At 54.9% G+C, this 15,099-nt stretch overlaps 1 protein-coding gene across 1 annotated transcript; it reads left to right on the top strand.

The window, feature by feature from the left end:
• Nucleotides 1–433: 433 nt before the first annotated feature.
• Nucleotides 434–15,058, top strand: Pitpnm1 (phosphatidylinositol transfer protein membrane associated 1). Its single transcript, XM_021151216.2, has 24 exons — nucleotides 434–610; nucleotides 1,546–1,664; nucleotides 3,073–3,287; nucleotides 3,373–3,494; nucleotides 3,661–3,885; nucleotides 5,234–5,560; nucleotides 5,661–5,756; nucleotides 5,846–5,953; nucleotides 6,897–6,958; nucleotides 7,046–7,296; nucleotides 8,123–8,312; nucleotides 8,419–8,526; nucleotides 8,756–8,913; nucleotides 8,998–9,197; nucleotides 10,157–10,327; nucleotides 10,824–10,988; nucleotides 11,171–11,319; nucleotides 11,408–11,518; nucleotides 12,653–12,769; nucleotides 12,938–13,086; nucleotides 13,173–13,322; nucleotides 13,399–13,582; nucleotides 13,843–13,971; nucleotides 14,583–15,058. The coding sequence occupies exons 2-24, from the start codon at nucleotides 1,587–1,589 to the stop codon at nucleotides 14,844–14,846; spliced, it is 3,729 nt and encodes a 1,242-aa protein (XP_021006875.1). The 5' UTR covers nucleotides 434–610; nucleotides 1,546–1,586; the 3' UTR covers nucleotides 14,847–15,058.
• Nucleotides 15,059–15,099: the final 41 nt, after the last annotated feature.

Raw genomic sequence — 15,099 nt, 5'->3', positions numbered from 1 at the left:
AGTAGGGAAGGACTTGGGCTTCATTAGGGGGATGGCCTGTACCTGGGCATGTAGCTAAGTAACCGGGAAATGCCAACCCTAGGCAGAGGCAATTGAGAACTTCCAAATTCTGGCTAACTTTGGGGTACAACATTTCCTCTAACCTGGGCTCCCGCTAGGTCAAATTCCACCTCTTCAACGCACACAGGAGGGCTGCCCTGACTGGGCCTGGGTGGGAAATGAAACCAAGAATCCTTGGGGTGTCCAGACAGCACAGAAATAAAGAACTGGCATTTGGGGCCCGGCCTCTTCCCGGTCTGTCTTGGAGAAGGAAAGCAGGGGCCAGCCTTGCTGCGCCGCGGGCGGGGCTGCCCCGACCCTGCCGGGGTGGGGAGGACCAGCCGGGCCCAGGAAAGGGGCGGGGCGGCTGCAGTGACGCGGCGGGGAGGGACAGCAGGGGCGCCGGCGGGCAGACCGGGAAAAAGGTCGGGGCTATGGGCCGGCTCCGCGCCTCCAGAGGGTCGGGCTCCATCTGGAAACCGAGGCCGGGACTGGGGGCACAACGGACTCCCACCTTGGGGTCGACCACCCCTGCCCGGGTTGGGTGAGGGGCACCCACCAGAAGCTAGAGGTGAGCGGGGACGGCGGTGAGCGGGCGGGTCAAGAGCGCGTCTGGCGACAGGGACAAGGAGCTGAGGGAAGTGAGGACAGAGGGCCTCTCGCCTGCCCGCTGGGTGCGAGGTGGGGGTGGGAGGGGTGTCTGCAGCGGAACTGTGGCGCCATGCCGGGACGCAGGTGGGCAGAGTGGGCCTCCCAGGGCGGAGGCCAGAGGGATACCAGTGGACCGCTCCTACACCAGCCTGGAATGGGCAACCTCGTGGGAAGATGATGGGGTGGCTGTAAGGACGAATGGAAACTCGGCGAAAACCAAGGGTACATACAGTTCAGGAACCGGGTACCTTCTAGGGTGGTAAAAGCAGGTTGGGGGGGGGGGGAGACGGAGGTTTTGTTTTGTTTTTTTCTTCTGGCATCATAAGGTAAGTTAGTATTAGCAGAGTTGCAGAGGCCCATTGGGGGTCGCTTCCTGAAAGATACCTTGGCGGACAAGGGTCTAGGTGGACGTCTAGGAGTGGAGTGAGTACACAGAACCCCACCGACTCCAGGGTTCAGATGAAGTGGTGAAGGGGGCGGGTCCCTAAGGTTCTGGTCTTGGAAGCCAGGCGCGGCCCGGAGGGATGCTGTTTCGGGATGCGACCTCGGTGCAGACGCGAGGATGGCCTTGCGGCGTGTCGGCTCGCGTCCGCCGCTCTGGGGGGCCCGCGTCAGCGCGCGGTTGCCATGACGACAGGCGGGCGGGGGGCGGGGCTGCGTGGAAAAGAGGTCAGCTCTGAGCCTTTCTACTGCTCTGGGCTCCGCGGTGCGGGAGGCAACACTGGGTTCGCCTCTGCCTCCCCCGCGGCGGGCCCGGCCATGGGGTTCCGCGTCCCGAGCCCCTCGGCAGGCGTGCAGGGCTCAGTACCGCGCACCACCGTCCTGCACTGACTGCCGCGCGGTACCCTGCGCTAGGAGGAGCAGAGGCCGCACGCGGTCAGCGGAGCGTCTTCAGGATGCTTATCAAGGAGTACCACATCCTGCTGCCCATGAGCCTGGACGAGTATCAAGTGGCCCAGCTCTACATGATCCAGGTGAGAATGGCGGGGAGGTCTGTAAAGGAGCCATGCTTCATGGTAGAGTGAAGAAGAAATTCGCAGGCCTCAGGGGGATAGTCCGGCTGGCTTCCCTCACAACCAGTTCCGTTAGTGGGTTCTGTAGCCCATAAGAGGACAGAGAGACATCCTCTTTGAATAATCAAGCAGAAGGGTGGGACAGAGGGGCAGAAGGGCAAGGAAGGCCAACGGGTGCTTTCAATCCATTAAATGCCCAGCCTGCACAGCCTACATATGGTCTCCTTTAATCCTAAGAATCTGTAATCCCGTGGGGGAAGGGAATGCAGTCTATGAGGAGACCAGGGAGCCAGGCCTACTAGGTGGCAGGTAGCTTAAGCAGGGGTTCTGGGGGAAAGTGAATCCTGGCATTGCCGGGAGATAGAAAAGAGGCGCATGGATCAGGGCCTCAGACTGTGGCAGGCACAGACAGGGCAGGCAGGAACTAGATGGTGAGGAAGGACATCTGGCCTTTGGCTGTGAGAGACATGCTGGTTCAAGGCAAGCTAGCGGGGCTTCAAGGGGTCTGAGCCAGGTTTGTTCTTCGGGCCTATAAAATCTACATCTAGGAGGAGAGAGGGCCATATCCCACCTCGTGGGGGTCAAGTGGGCCACATTTGGGCTTCAGAACTATGAAAGGGGAGCCAGAGGCTCTCACACACTGACAGACGTCACTAGAGCTGGGAATGAGGTTCCAGCGGGACAGGGCAAGGCAAGTCTGTGGAGAGGTGGTCTTGTTGCTATTCCTTGAACATACTTGTCATACCCCCCTACTAAGCTTGCACACACTTCTCTGCCTCCAGCCCCCTGTGTGCACACATACCACATATTCAAGCCATGGTCATGTCCTGTCAGTGATCTGTGACCCTCTATGGCATTTAGTCCCTAGGTCTTCGCCCTTGCTGACCCTTCCTTTCCTCATGGCACTCTCTGCCGTTCTGTTTTCTATCTCCCTCTGCTGCAGCCTGAGTTGTGCTGTCAGCAAACCCCAGTCCTACATCCCACCCAATGAATGACCAGATCAAGTGTTAGGTTGCAGGACCCCATGGGACCTGGGCAGAACCCATGATGCCAACCCTAGGGACTTGTAAAGGCTATGTAAGCTGCAGAGATGTCTTGGCTGTTAAGAACAGTTGCTGCTCTTATGGGGGACCTGGATTTTGTTCCCAGCACCCACAGGGCAGCTCACAGTCAACAGCTAGTCCAATATCCGGAGATCCAATGCCCTCTTCAGGCACCAGACATGCAGGTGGTATCCATACATATATGTAGCCAAACACTCATAACTTAAACTTCTTTTTAAAGAGTGATGCAAAGAATTAGAGCCAACCTGAGGACCCCAGAATTTAAGCTAGGGGCTGAGTTCCCTATTTTCTGTCCTGGGCTGCAGAAAAAGAGCCGTGAGGAGTCTAGTGGTGAGGGCAGCGGCGTGGAGATCCTGGCCAACCGGCCCTACACAGATGGGCCTGGAGGCAATGGGCAGTATACACACAAGGTGTACCACGTGGGCTCCCACATCCCAGGCTGGTTCCGGGCACTGTTACCCAAGGCTGCTCTGCAGGTAGAAGAGGAATCTTGGAACGCTTACCCATATACCCGGACACGGTGAGTGTGTGAGAAGGCACAGGCTCAGGACCGGGAAGGAAACAGTGCTGTGTACACAGTATGACTGTCACACTGCCCTCTGCAGGTACACCTGCCCCTTTGTGGAGAAGTTCTCCATTGAGATAGAGACCTACTACCTGCCTGATGGGGGGCAGCAACCCAACGTCTTCAACCTGAGCGGGGCTGAGAGAAGACAGAGAATCCTGGGTGAGGCCTTCTTGGGCCCCCTGCTGCTGCCTCTGTGGGCGGTCACTAACAAGCCCCAAGTCCTGTCTTTCTGTCTGTGAAAGGCTTTTCCTTCTAATCCTTGGGGTGGTGGGTAGAGATGAGAGGAGGGTCTGGGTTTGCTTAGTGCTGACTGAAACCCCTTCAGATACCATCGACATCGTGCGGGATGCAGTGGCCCCAGGAGAATACAAAGCCGAAGAGGACCCTCGGCTGTACCGCTCAGCCAAGACAGGCCGAGGGCCGCTGGCTGATGACTGGGCACGGACAGCAGCCCAGACAGGACCTCTCATGTGTGCCTATAAGCTGTGCAAGGTTGAATTCCGCTACTGGGGCATGCAGGCCAAGATTGAGCAGTTCATCCATGACGTAGGTGAGCATCCGGATGAGGAACATCCAGCGCGCACTCGACCCGTGTTTGCAGCCAGGAATGCTTCCATTCACACAGTGGAGGGGAGAAGAGGAATAGTGGAGCCTGGCTAGGAATCAAGGGCACCTGCTTTGAGGTACCTGAAAGAATTAGGAGGGCAAGCAGCTGGCAGCATGGTCTCTGAAGCCCATGCTATCTCTGATACTCAACGACGATGCACCTCTGTGAAGTCTCGATGAGCTTGGCAATACTGAGAGGCTCTCGGGAGGGTCACCAGGTGAAGATGATCACCTCACAGATTTGCTGAGGATTGCAGGCCAAGAAGCGCATTTGATTTCATTACTGTCTTCCTCAGGGTGGCCTCCTTTCCCCAGCTCTATGGCCCTGATACTGAAGCCCCAGTTTAAGCCTCTCCTGACCCCTTCCCCTCCAGAGCTGCTGCTGAGCCCTGCTTCCTTGTCAGGTCTGAGAGAGGGCCACTTGCACACACAGAGAAGAAACATCCCCAGGTGACAGAGCCTCATAGCCCGGGTTCTACTTCCTCCACTGCTGACCCCCTGCAGCTGTCCCAGCTGGGAGGCACCTCAGCACCTTAATGTTCCTTTCTGACACTAGAAAAGGAGGTGAGGACAGTGACAGCCAGTGTCTGAGTGAGAGTCACTGCAGGATCCCCCTTAGCACCCGGGACAGCCCTTTAGGACAAGGGCTACTACCATTCCCATTTTGCAGATGAGGACACTGAGTTTAGAGAGCGATGCAGACTCCCCTGTAATGCTTTTGGGAAAAGCACTAGTAGGAAAGCGAAATCTCCAACATATTGTAGCCTCTGTTAGGATGCTAATGCATTTACGTCCGAGGTTTGTAATTCAACCGTTGTTATTATTATTATGACTTTACTTTCTAGATTCTTTGGGGTCTCTTATCTTTATTTCTTTCCTTAAGATGATACGAGGACGGGTATCATCTTTCGCGTCACCCTCTTGAGGATTGCCAGAATTTCCATTAACTATTAACACCTTCATTAACCGTGACATTTCATTAACTGTTACTACCTTAATTAACTGTTAGCTCCTCAGCAGGAAGCCAGCTGAAAGCAAGCCACAAGCCTTGGTCATGTCTGCTAGAGTGACTGCCTCAGTACTCAGCGGTCAGAGAAATAGACCAGAAAGGACAGGGAGACAAATGCCCATCCGTCTCCTGTCCTGTCCTCTAGACAACACAGGCCTTGTGCTGCTTAGTGGGTAGTATGTCTTAAGAGAGCCATTACCTAGCCTTGAGGCCTGGGCATACAGCTGCATTGGCAGGGCAATGGGGGTGGGAGGCATGGTTCTGACGCCTGGGGCTTCTGCAGGTCTGCGCAGGGTGATGCTTCGCGCCCATCGCCAGGCCTGGTGTTGGCAAGATGAGTGGATAGAACTGAGCATGGCTGACATCCGGGCACTGGAGGAGGAGACTGCACGCATGCTAGCGCAGCGTATGGCTAAGTGCAACACTGGCAGTGAGGGACCAGAGGCTCAGACCCCTGGGAAATCCAGCACTGAGGACCGGCCTGGGACCAGCACTGCTGGCACCGCTGATGGGCCTGAGGCCCCGCCTGGCCCTGACGCCTCCCCAGACGCCAGCTTCGGGAAGCAGTGGTCCTCATCCTCGCGTTCCTCCTACTCATCCCAACATGGAGGTGAGACCGCGGTGGAGGGGCCAGGAATGGGAGGGGGCCCCACCCCCCACCCCCCACCCCCCACCTGGGCTCCCAAGCTGAAGCCCAGGTGGTTCTGCAGGCGGCGTGTCTCCACAGAGCTTGTCTGAGTGGCGCATGCAGAACATCGCCCGGGACTCTGAGAACAGCTCCGAGGAGGAATTCTTTGATGCCCATGGTCAGCACAGAAGCCATATTTGTGGAGGATGGGGGTATTGGCGAGTTACTAAGTCACCCTACCCGTGACACAGCCCCCTGTCTCCACAGAAGGTTTCTCGGACAGTGACGAGGTCTTCCCCAAGGAGATGACCAAGTGGAATTCCAATGACTTTATCGATGCCTTTGCCTCCCCAACCGAGGTGGAGGGGGTACCAGGTAAAGATCTCACCTCAGGATACCAGATGCCAACACCCTGTGTGCAGCAGGGGCTCAGAACAGCTTGGTTCTAAGTGAACAGGACCTGAGAGGAATGTCAGTCTGGAGAGGGTTCCCATCAGTACCCAGTCGGCGAGTGGATGGATAAAGGGTGGAGTGGATGGAAGAAAAAAGTTCAAACAGGTCCAGGTGGCACCAGGGAGGGACTGCCTCTGTATCCAGGAAGGCTTCCTGCTGGTACTGATGTCTACACTGGGGTTTCAAGGAGTGAACCAATACTGTCCAACAGAACTGTCTAAGACAGTGAAAATGTTCTAGGCCCAAGTCAACCTGTGTGGTAGCCACTAATACCATATGACTGGCAGGCACTTAAGAGATGGGGCTTTTAAATTATTTTGCATTTTATTTTAATATAAAAAGCCATGCTTGGCTTGTAGCTGTCATGGTATTCCCCTGAGGTAGTTGCTGACAATATTTTGTTTATCTTTTGAGATTTTTTTTTTTTTTGAGGTAGACCACTAAGCATTCTACGACTATGCGTGCTAGGCAAGTGTTCTATCCCTGTATCCCTGTATCCTCTGGATCTGTGGTTTGCTATGTCAAATGGATCAGGATGAGAAATTTCCCAAACTTTTTTTTCTTTTTTTCTTTTTGGTTTTTCGAGACAGGGTTTCTCTGTGTAGCCCTGGCTGTCCTAAAACTCACTCTGTAGACCAGGCTGGCCTCAGAACTCAGAAATCCGGCTGCCTCTGCCTCCCAAGTGCTGGGATTAAAGGCGTGTGCCACCACGCCCAGCTGAAAAGCCTAGAATGTAAAGTAGTCTGCAGATTTGGGTGGGAATAAAAGGGGACATCAGGCAGTCATCATGACAAGGGTATCTGAAGGACCAAAGCAAGGGTTCCAGTGGTCTTTGATCCCCCTCACTTATTCTCCCGTGTCTTAGATCCTACAGTCATGGCTACCAAAGGCATTGAAGATGGGGCCCGAGCTCCCAGGGACTCAGAGGCAAGTATGTTCAACTACTCTTGTACATGTTCTGCTCATTTGCTGACTGGCCACTGATCTGACACCCCATACCTCACTGTCCCTCAGGGCCTAGATGGAGCAGGGGATCTAGTGGTCGAAGCGTGCTCTGTGCATGCCCTCTTCCTCATCCTGCACAGCGGCAGCATCCTGGACTCTGGCCCTGGAGACACCAACTCCAAGCAGGCCGACGTGCAAACGCTGAGCACAGCCTTTGAGGCCGTCACCCGAGTCCATTTCCCCGAGGCCCTGGGTCACGTGGCACTGCGGCTGGTGCCCTGTCCACCCATCTGCGCGGCTGCTTATGCTCTTGTCTCCAAGTACTGGCCAGGGGTGGAAGGGTGGAGCACACACAGGGTCCCCAAGAGGCAGTCATCTATTTGGGGGGCTCCCCCAGGATCAGGGCAGTTCCGGGGGTAGAGAGAGAAATCACCTACCTGGGTCAGTCCTGGTCAGGAGTGGGTTGGTTTGATTTTGTTCTTGCTGCTATTTTATGTACATGGGTGTTTTGCCTATGTGTCTGTCTGTGCACCACATGTGTGCTTAATGCTCAGAGGTGACAAGGTGATATCTGATAACCTGGTAGCTAGAGTTTCTGACATTTGTGAGCTGCCATGTGGGTGCTTGGGATCAAACCCAGGTTCTCTGGAAGAGCAGCCAGTGCTCTTAACGGCTGAGCCGTTGCTCTAGCCTCTGACTTTGCTTAGCCCAGGTTGACTTGGGATAAATAGCTGAGATTGGCCTCAAATGTGGGAATCCTCCTAGCACAAACTCCAGAGCAAGTGGTTCTCATCCTGTGGGCCTCGATCCCCAAAGACCATTGGGAAACACTGATAACACAACTCATAACAGTAGCAAAATTATAGTTATGAAGCAGCAGCAAAAGTAACTTTATACGTGGGGTCACCACAACATGAGGAACCGCACTAAAGGGTCGCAGCATTAGGAAAGCTGAGAGCCATTGCTCCAGAGTACTGGGATCATAGAGTGCACACCATCATGCCTGCATCTGAATAGACCTGATGAATAGGTCCACCTCAAATGCCTCTCCGGTCTCACACCCCACCAAGGACACTAGCTAGCAGGCCCAGGGGAGCCGATAGCTGTGGTTAAACCAAAGGCTCACCACATTTTATTCTCCTGCAGCCTGAGCCCCTACAGCCATGATGGGGATAGCCTGTCCCGCTCCCAGGACCACATTCCGCTGGCTGCCCTGCCGCTCCTGGCCACCTCATCCTCTCGCTACCAGGGTGCTGTGGCCACTGTCATCGCTCGCACCAACCAGGCCTATGCAGCCTTCCTGCGCTCATCGGAGGGCACAGGTTTCTGCGGGCAGGTCAGGGGTTAGACATGTTCCCAGGAAGCAACCAGTACCCATGCAGCTGTGGCCCCCCATCTAGATTGGTGACAAAGCCTCTCAGTTGTGCCACCTTCTCACTCAGGTGGTGCTGATCGGAGATGGTGTTGGTGGCATCCTGGGCTTTGATGCGCTCTGCCACAGTGCCAGTGCAGGCCCAGGGAGTCGGGGCAGCAGCCGCCGTGGGAGCATGGTCAGTGTGGCCAAACCCAGCCTCCTCAGGAGGGGGGTTGTCTCCATCTCTAGGTCTCTGCCCCCTTGGAATATGGCCTCTCTGCATGTGGGCAGGGCCCCCGCTGCAAAGTTGAGTCTCCCATGGGACTCTGCCTGATCCAACCCCAAGCCTGTATTCTCACTTCCAAATGAGATAAGAATCAGATGGTCTCAGGCCTAAGGATGCTTCTGTCCTTTGTTCTTTCTAGAACAATGAGATGCTCTCCCCTGAAGTTGGTCCAGTACGGGACCCGCTGGCAGATGGGGTGGAGGTACTGGGTCGTGCTAGCCCAGAACCCTCAGCCCTACCTGCTCAGCGTACCTTCAGTGACATGGCCAATCCTGATCCTGATGGCTCTCAGAACAGGTGATAACTTTGCCCAATAGCCCCTGCCCTAAACATAGGCTGGACCTCAGAGGCAATAACAGTGAGTTTCTCCTTCCCTTACAGCCTCCAGGTAGCCTCCACAGCTACCTCTGGGGAGCCCCGCCGTGCAAGCACAGCCTCCTGTCCACCTGCCAGTTCTGAGGCTCCTGACGGCCCCACGAACGCTGCTCGCCTGGACTTCAAGGTCTCAGGCTTCTTCCTCTTTGGGTCCCCACTGGGCCTGGTGCTGGCTCTACGAAAAACTGTGATGCCCGCCTTGGAGGGTGAGCGAGCCCTCATCTGCTTCTGTTTGTTCCTTCCCCGTGTCTGCTAGCCTTGGTGGCTTCACCTGAGACAAGGGAATTCTTTTGGATTTTTTGTTGTTGTTTTGGGTTTTTTTGTTGTTTTTTTTTTTCGAGACAGGGTTTCTCTGTGTAGCCCTGGCTGTCCTGGAACTCACTCTGTAGACCAGGCTGGCCTTGAACTCAGAAATCCGCCTGCCTCTGCCTCCCGAGTGCTGGGATTAAAGGCATGCGCCACCACGCCTGGCTTGAGACAAGGGAATTCCTACTGTTCTTCCTCACTGTGAAGTAATGGCCTGGTTAGAGAGGGGAAACGGAAGGCCCAGAAAGGACATGCCAAGGCTATGTCCCAAAGTGGATCAGGAGGAATAGGAAAAAGGTATTCTGTATAAGGAATAGGTCCCAAGGCTGGAAACTTAGTTCAGTGGTTAAAAGCACTTGTTGCTCTTGCAGAGGACCTGAGTTCAATTCCCAGCACCCACATGGCAGCTCACGACCATCTGTGACTCAGTTGCAGAGCATCTGACACCCCTTATAACCTTCATGGGTATCAGGCACACACATGGTACACATACATACATGCAGGAAAAACACTCATACACATAAAATAAATCTAAAAGGGAATTTAAGACTTTCCTTTTTTTAAAGAAGGGGCCCACATGCAGAAGCCTCACATCACATAACCCAGCAGCCAGCAACGGCTTCTTGTCCAGGAGACCCCTGCAATGCCTGGTCTAACCACACTCTGCCCCCAGGCTGGAATAATGGCACACACCTTTCATCTCAACACTCTGGAGGCAGAGACAGGCTTATTTCTGTGAGTTCAAGGCCAGTCTGCTTTACATATTGAGTTCTAGGACAGCCAGGGCTATAGAGAGAGACCCTGTCTACAAACAAACAAAAAACCCTCCCCCTTCTCTGTCTGTCTAATGGGTACACAGTGGCTCAGATGCGTCCAGCCTGCGAGCAGATCTACAATCTCTTCCATGCCGCTGATCCCTGTGCCTCCCGCCTGGAACCCCTGCTGGCCCCCAAGTTCCAGGCCATCGCCCCCCTGGCTGTACCTCGTTACCAGAAGTTTCCCCTAGGAGATGGCTCATCCTTGCTGCTGGGTACAACACCCCCTATCCCAGCCAAAATTAAAGGGAGAGGAGACAGTAAAAGATAGGCAGTAGCCCCCACATCATAGATAACCTCTCATTTCACCCCTCCCAGATACAAGAAACACTCCCCTTCTCCCATAGGCAGTCAGGGTTCCCAGGACCTTTTGACCTGTGTCAAGTAGGAACCAGTGACTAGTCTAGAGGGGCATTGGCATGTCGATGTGCACACGTGTAAGATTGTACCTCTATGTGCACTTGGTTGCATGTACTAGAGGGGAGCATGTATGTTTGTGTGTTTGGGGGTAGCAAGCATACTTTTAGGATTTTTGTTGACTATTGTATACAACCAGAGACAACACTGTCTGCCCTGGAAGGCTTCAGCTTCAGCCAGCCAGAGAGGCCAACGGGACAGAGAGTCGAGGCTCAGGAGCTGAGTAATGGCTGGGACCACTGGGAGAAGAGGCATGGGGGTAGTCTGATGCTTAGGTCGCTCCTCTTCCTCCAGCTGACACTTTGCAAACCCATTCGAGTCTCTTCCTGGAAGAGCTGGAGATGATGGTACCCTCCACTCCCACCTCGGCCAGTGGTGCCTTCTGGAAGGGCAGTGAACTAGGCAATGAGCCAGCAGCCCAGACAGCAGCCCCCAGCACCACCAGCGAGGTTGTTAAGAGTAAGTCAGCCAGCACTGCCTTGCACTGTCAGCCTGCCTGGAAGCGTATCACTTCATAAAGTACACACATTGTCCTAGGTAGATGGAAAGGAGGGAGGGAAGACACCCCCACCCCTAGAGACCAGGTAGATGGGCAGTGGACAGCAGGCCACCCTGACTCACTGCCCACCATGGCTGTGTAGTCCTGGACCGCTGGTGGGGAAACAAGCGGATCGACTATTCACTGTACTGCCCCGAGGCACTCACCGCCTTCCCCACGGTCACGCTGCCCCACCTCTTCCACGCCAGCTACTGGGAGTCAGCGGATGTGGTGGCCTTCATTCTGCGCCAGGTGAGTGAAGCCAGGGATGTGGGCCTGAAACCGGGAAGCCTAGGACTGTGGAAGAGGGCTATTGTTTCCTGCCTGGTGTCCCGGGCAGGTCATCGAGAAGGAGCGGCCACAGCTGACAGAGTGTGAGGAGCCATCCATCTATAGCCCTGCCTTCCCCAGGGAGAAGTGGCAGCGCAAACGCACACAGGTCAAGATCCGGGTATGTGTCTGGCTGTCAGGAGCCAGCCCAAGTATATCCCCAGCATCCTTAGGGTTCTCTGGCCTCACATCTGCCTTGCCTTAGCTCTGCCCCTGGAAACCTCAGGTCCCTCTGCCCACTTCTGAGCCCTGGTTGTTAGTCAGTCTGGATCCTCATTCACCCTCACCTGACATCCTCTGCATCCTGTCTGCACTGACTGCCAGGAAGCTTCCCAGCTACACACTCCATGTGATCCACAGAAGTTTGCATGTTCAGCCTCCGTGGTCTCCCATGGCAGACCTGCCTCCTCACGCTCCACCATCAGAGTGGCCCTGAATCCAACCGGACACCAACTCTTTCTCCATACATATGCATCCTTTCCTCCATACATGTGCATCCTTTCCTCCATACACATGCATCCTTTCCAGTCCCAGCTTTCTCCATACATATGCATCCTTTGCAGTCCCAGCTTTCTCCATACATGTGCATCCTTTGCAGTCCCAGCTTTCTCCATACATGTGCATCCTTTCCAGTCCCAGCTTTCTCCATACATGTGCATCCTTTGCAGCCCCAGCTTTCTCCATACATGTGCATCCTTTGCAGTCCCAGCTTTCTCCATACATATGCATCCTTTGCAGTCCCAGCTTTCTCCATACATATGCATCCTTTGCAGTCCCAGCTTTCTCCATACATGTGCATCCTTTCCAGTCCCAGCTTTCTCCATACATGTGCATCCTTTCCAGTCCCAGCTTTCTCCATACATATGCATCCTTTGCAGTCCCAGCTTTCTCCATACATGTGCATCCTTTGCAGTCCCAGCTTTCTCCATACATGTGCATCCTTTCCAGTCCCAGCTTTCTCCATACATGTGCATCCTTTGCAGCCCCAGCTTTCTCCATACATGTGCATCCTTTGCAGTCCCAGCTTTCTCCATACATATGCATCCTTTGCAGTCCCAGCTTTCTCCATACATATGCATCCTTTGCAGTCCCAGCTTTCTCCATACATGTGCATCCTTTCCAGTCCCAGCTTTCTCCATACATGTGCATCCTTTGCAGTCCCAGCTTTCTCCATACATGTGCATCCTTTGCAGTTCCAGCTTTCTCCATACATGTGCATCCTTTGCAGTCCCAGCTCACCCCTCTTTCCCACCAGAACGTCACTTCCAACCACCGGGCGAGTGACACCGTGGTATGTGAGGGCCGTCCCCAGGTGCTGAATGGGCGCTTCATGTATGGACCGTTGGATGTGGTCACGCTCACTGGAGAGAAGGTCAGGACCCAGTGTCCACGCTCCTGGTGTTTCCTACCCTGCCCTAACAGCTGCTGATCTATAGATCAACAACTTGAAATTCCTCCTGCCTGGCCAGCCTCTGCTCTCACCTGCCTGTAAATTGGTGCACAGGAGTGTTGTCTCCATAGCCCTGTCCACCCTTTCCAGGTGGATGTCTACGTCATGACACAGCCACTGTCAGGCAAGTGGATCCACTTTGGCACAGAGGTCACTAACAGCTCAGGCCGGCTCACCTTCCCAGTGCCCTCAGAACGTGCACTGGGCATTGGTGTCTACCCTGTGCGCATGGTGGTCAGGTAAGCAGCAGGTATCTGGGCTCCTGTGGGGCTGGGCACTGCCAACCTCACCCTATCCACTCATGCCATGCTTCCATGGACCATAGAGGAGACCACACCTATGCCGAGTGCTGTCTGACTGTGGTGTCCCGAGGCACGGAAGCTGTGGTCTTCAGCATCGATGGTTCTTTCACTGCCAGTGTCTCTATCATGGGCAGTGACCCCAAGGTGCGCGCTGGCGCAGTGGACGTGGTCAGGTAGGACCCTCAGCCCCACCGGCCACAGCGACTGGTCATCCCTGTGGACTGGAGCTGACAAGCCTCCACCTTACAGGCACTGGCAGGACTCTGGCTACTTGATTGTGTATGTAACTGGCCGGCCTGATATGCAAAAGCACCGTGTAGTGGCCTGGCTGTCGCAACACAACTTCCCCCATGGTGTTGTCTCCTTCTGTGATGGCCTCACCCACGACCCGCTGCGGCAGAAAGCCATGTTTCTGCAGAGCCTGGTGCAAGAGGTACTGTGGCTGAGGATGGTCCTAACCTGCCCTCGCCCCATTCCACACCACAGTGGTCCCAGTCCCATCAACTGGACCTAAAGAGGCCTCTGTGGGCCCGCTCTCCTGAGGGCCAACAGGGGAGATTGAGCTATGTTGACCAGGACCTTGCCCCCATCTCTTCACAAATAGGGATACCCCTGAAACAACAATTGTGGGGGATGCATGCCGCACCCTTGGCCCTATGGCTCTACGGGCTGCTGACAGGCTTTTCAACACAGGTAGAACTGAACATCGTGGCTGGATATGGGTCACCAAAAGATGTGGCAGTGTATGCAGCACTGGGACTCTCTCCGAGCCAGACCTACATTGTTGGCCGTGCTGTGCGCAAACTGCAGGCACAGTGTCAGGTAAGATCTAAGGAAAGGCTGGGAACAGAATTCCAGGGCCAAGGCTAAGGACCACCCAGTGTGTTGATTCCTGCAAGAGAGGGCAGATATACGGCATTTGTGGCCCCAGAACTACTTATTCCTCCTGGGATAGGGATAACAGGCTACACTTGCTGTGCACAGACTCCAATGATCACAGAGGCTGTGACTGTTCAAGGTCTCAGATACAGATCAACTTACCATGGCCTTGGGCAGGCGCTTTGACCTTTCTGAGCTTGTTCTGTGGGTAGTGAATGATGCTAGCACTATCTGTACTCATTAGCTTATAACAAAGGTCTGATCATTCACCGTAGGTCAAAGGCTCAAGGCTGGGCCTAAGCTTGCTAAATGCTAAATGCTTTTATTTCCCCAAGATGCCAGCCTGAGGATGAGTCAGGCCTAGAGAGAGGCAAACTGGGAGTGGAGCCAAGGTGCCTGGCTCACAGTCAGGGGATACTATGTAGTGGGAGAAGGCTTCCTGATCAGGCTGAGCCAGCCTGCCACTTGCCAGTATCACCCCGGTCTATCTACCCTGTGCAGGAGCCTCGGGGGAGGCTGGACATCCCCTCATCCCTGCCTCCTTCTGCCCACAGTTCCTGTCAGATGGCTATGTGGCCCACTTGGGCCAGCTGGAGGCAGGCTCCCACTCCCATGCCCCCTCAGGACCTCCGAGAGCCGCTCTGACCAAGAGCAGCTATGCTGTGGCTGCCCCTGTGGACTTCCTCCGGAAGCAGAGCCAGCTGCTTCGATCCAGAGGCCCCAGCCAGGTGGACCGTGAGGGTCCAGGAACACCTCCCACCACCCTGGCCAGGGGCAAGACTCGCAGCATCAGCCTCAAGTTGGACAGTGAAGAGTGAGGGAACCTTGGCTAGAACTGGGTTATTTATTGACTCGCAAGAGGCCTTGGTGACTGTGGGAGGCTGGGGCCCCCACACCCTGTATGACTACACCACAGTATTACTTCCCTTTGTGGGGGGGTAGGGGACCCAGCCCCCAGGGGAGGAAGGAGGGAGTGGGCTAGGGCCCAGCAGCGTTTCCAGTGTGTGAACCTATAAAAATAAACAACTGCACTCTACTGTGGGCCTTCCTGTCTGGGGCACTGAGGTGCTG

Source organism: Mus caroli, unplaced genomic scaffold (genome assembly GCF_978045245.1).
Source record: "Mus caroli unplaced genomic scaffold, Mus_caroli_1 scaffold_20, whole genome shotgun sequence".
NCBI lineage: Eukaryota > Metazoa > Chordata > Mammalia > Rodentia > Muridae > Mus > Mus caroli.
This window is presented reverse-complemented; position numbering and strand designations above follow the sequence as displayed.

What these genes read in the sequence shown, in the direction of transcription:
- Pitpnm1 (XM_021151216.2), top strand. Translation starts at nt 1,587, where the DNA reads ATGCTTATCAAGGAGTACCACATCCTGCTGCCCATGAGCCTGGACGAG. An exon ending in CTACTCATCCCAACATGGAG is followed by an intron (nt 5,561 to 5,660) that starts GTGAGACCGCGG and finishes GTGGTTCTGCAG; the next exon opens with GCGGCGTGTCTCCACAGAGC. An exon ending in TGTGATGCCCGCCTTGGAGG is followed by an intron (nt 9,198 to 10,156) that starts GTGAGCGAGCCC and finishes ATGGGTACACAG; the next exon opens with TGGCTCAGATGCGTCCAGCC.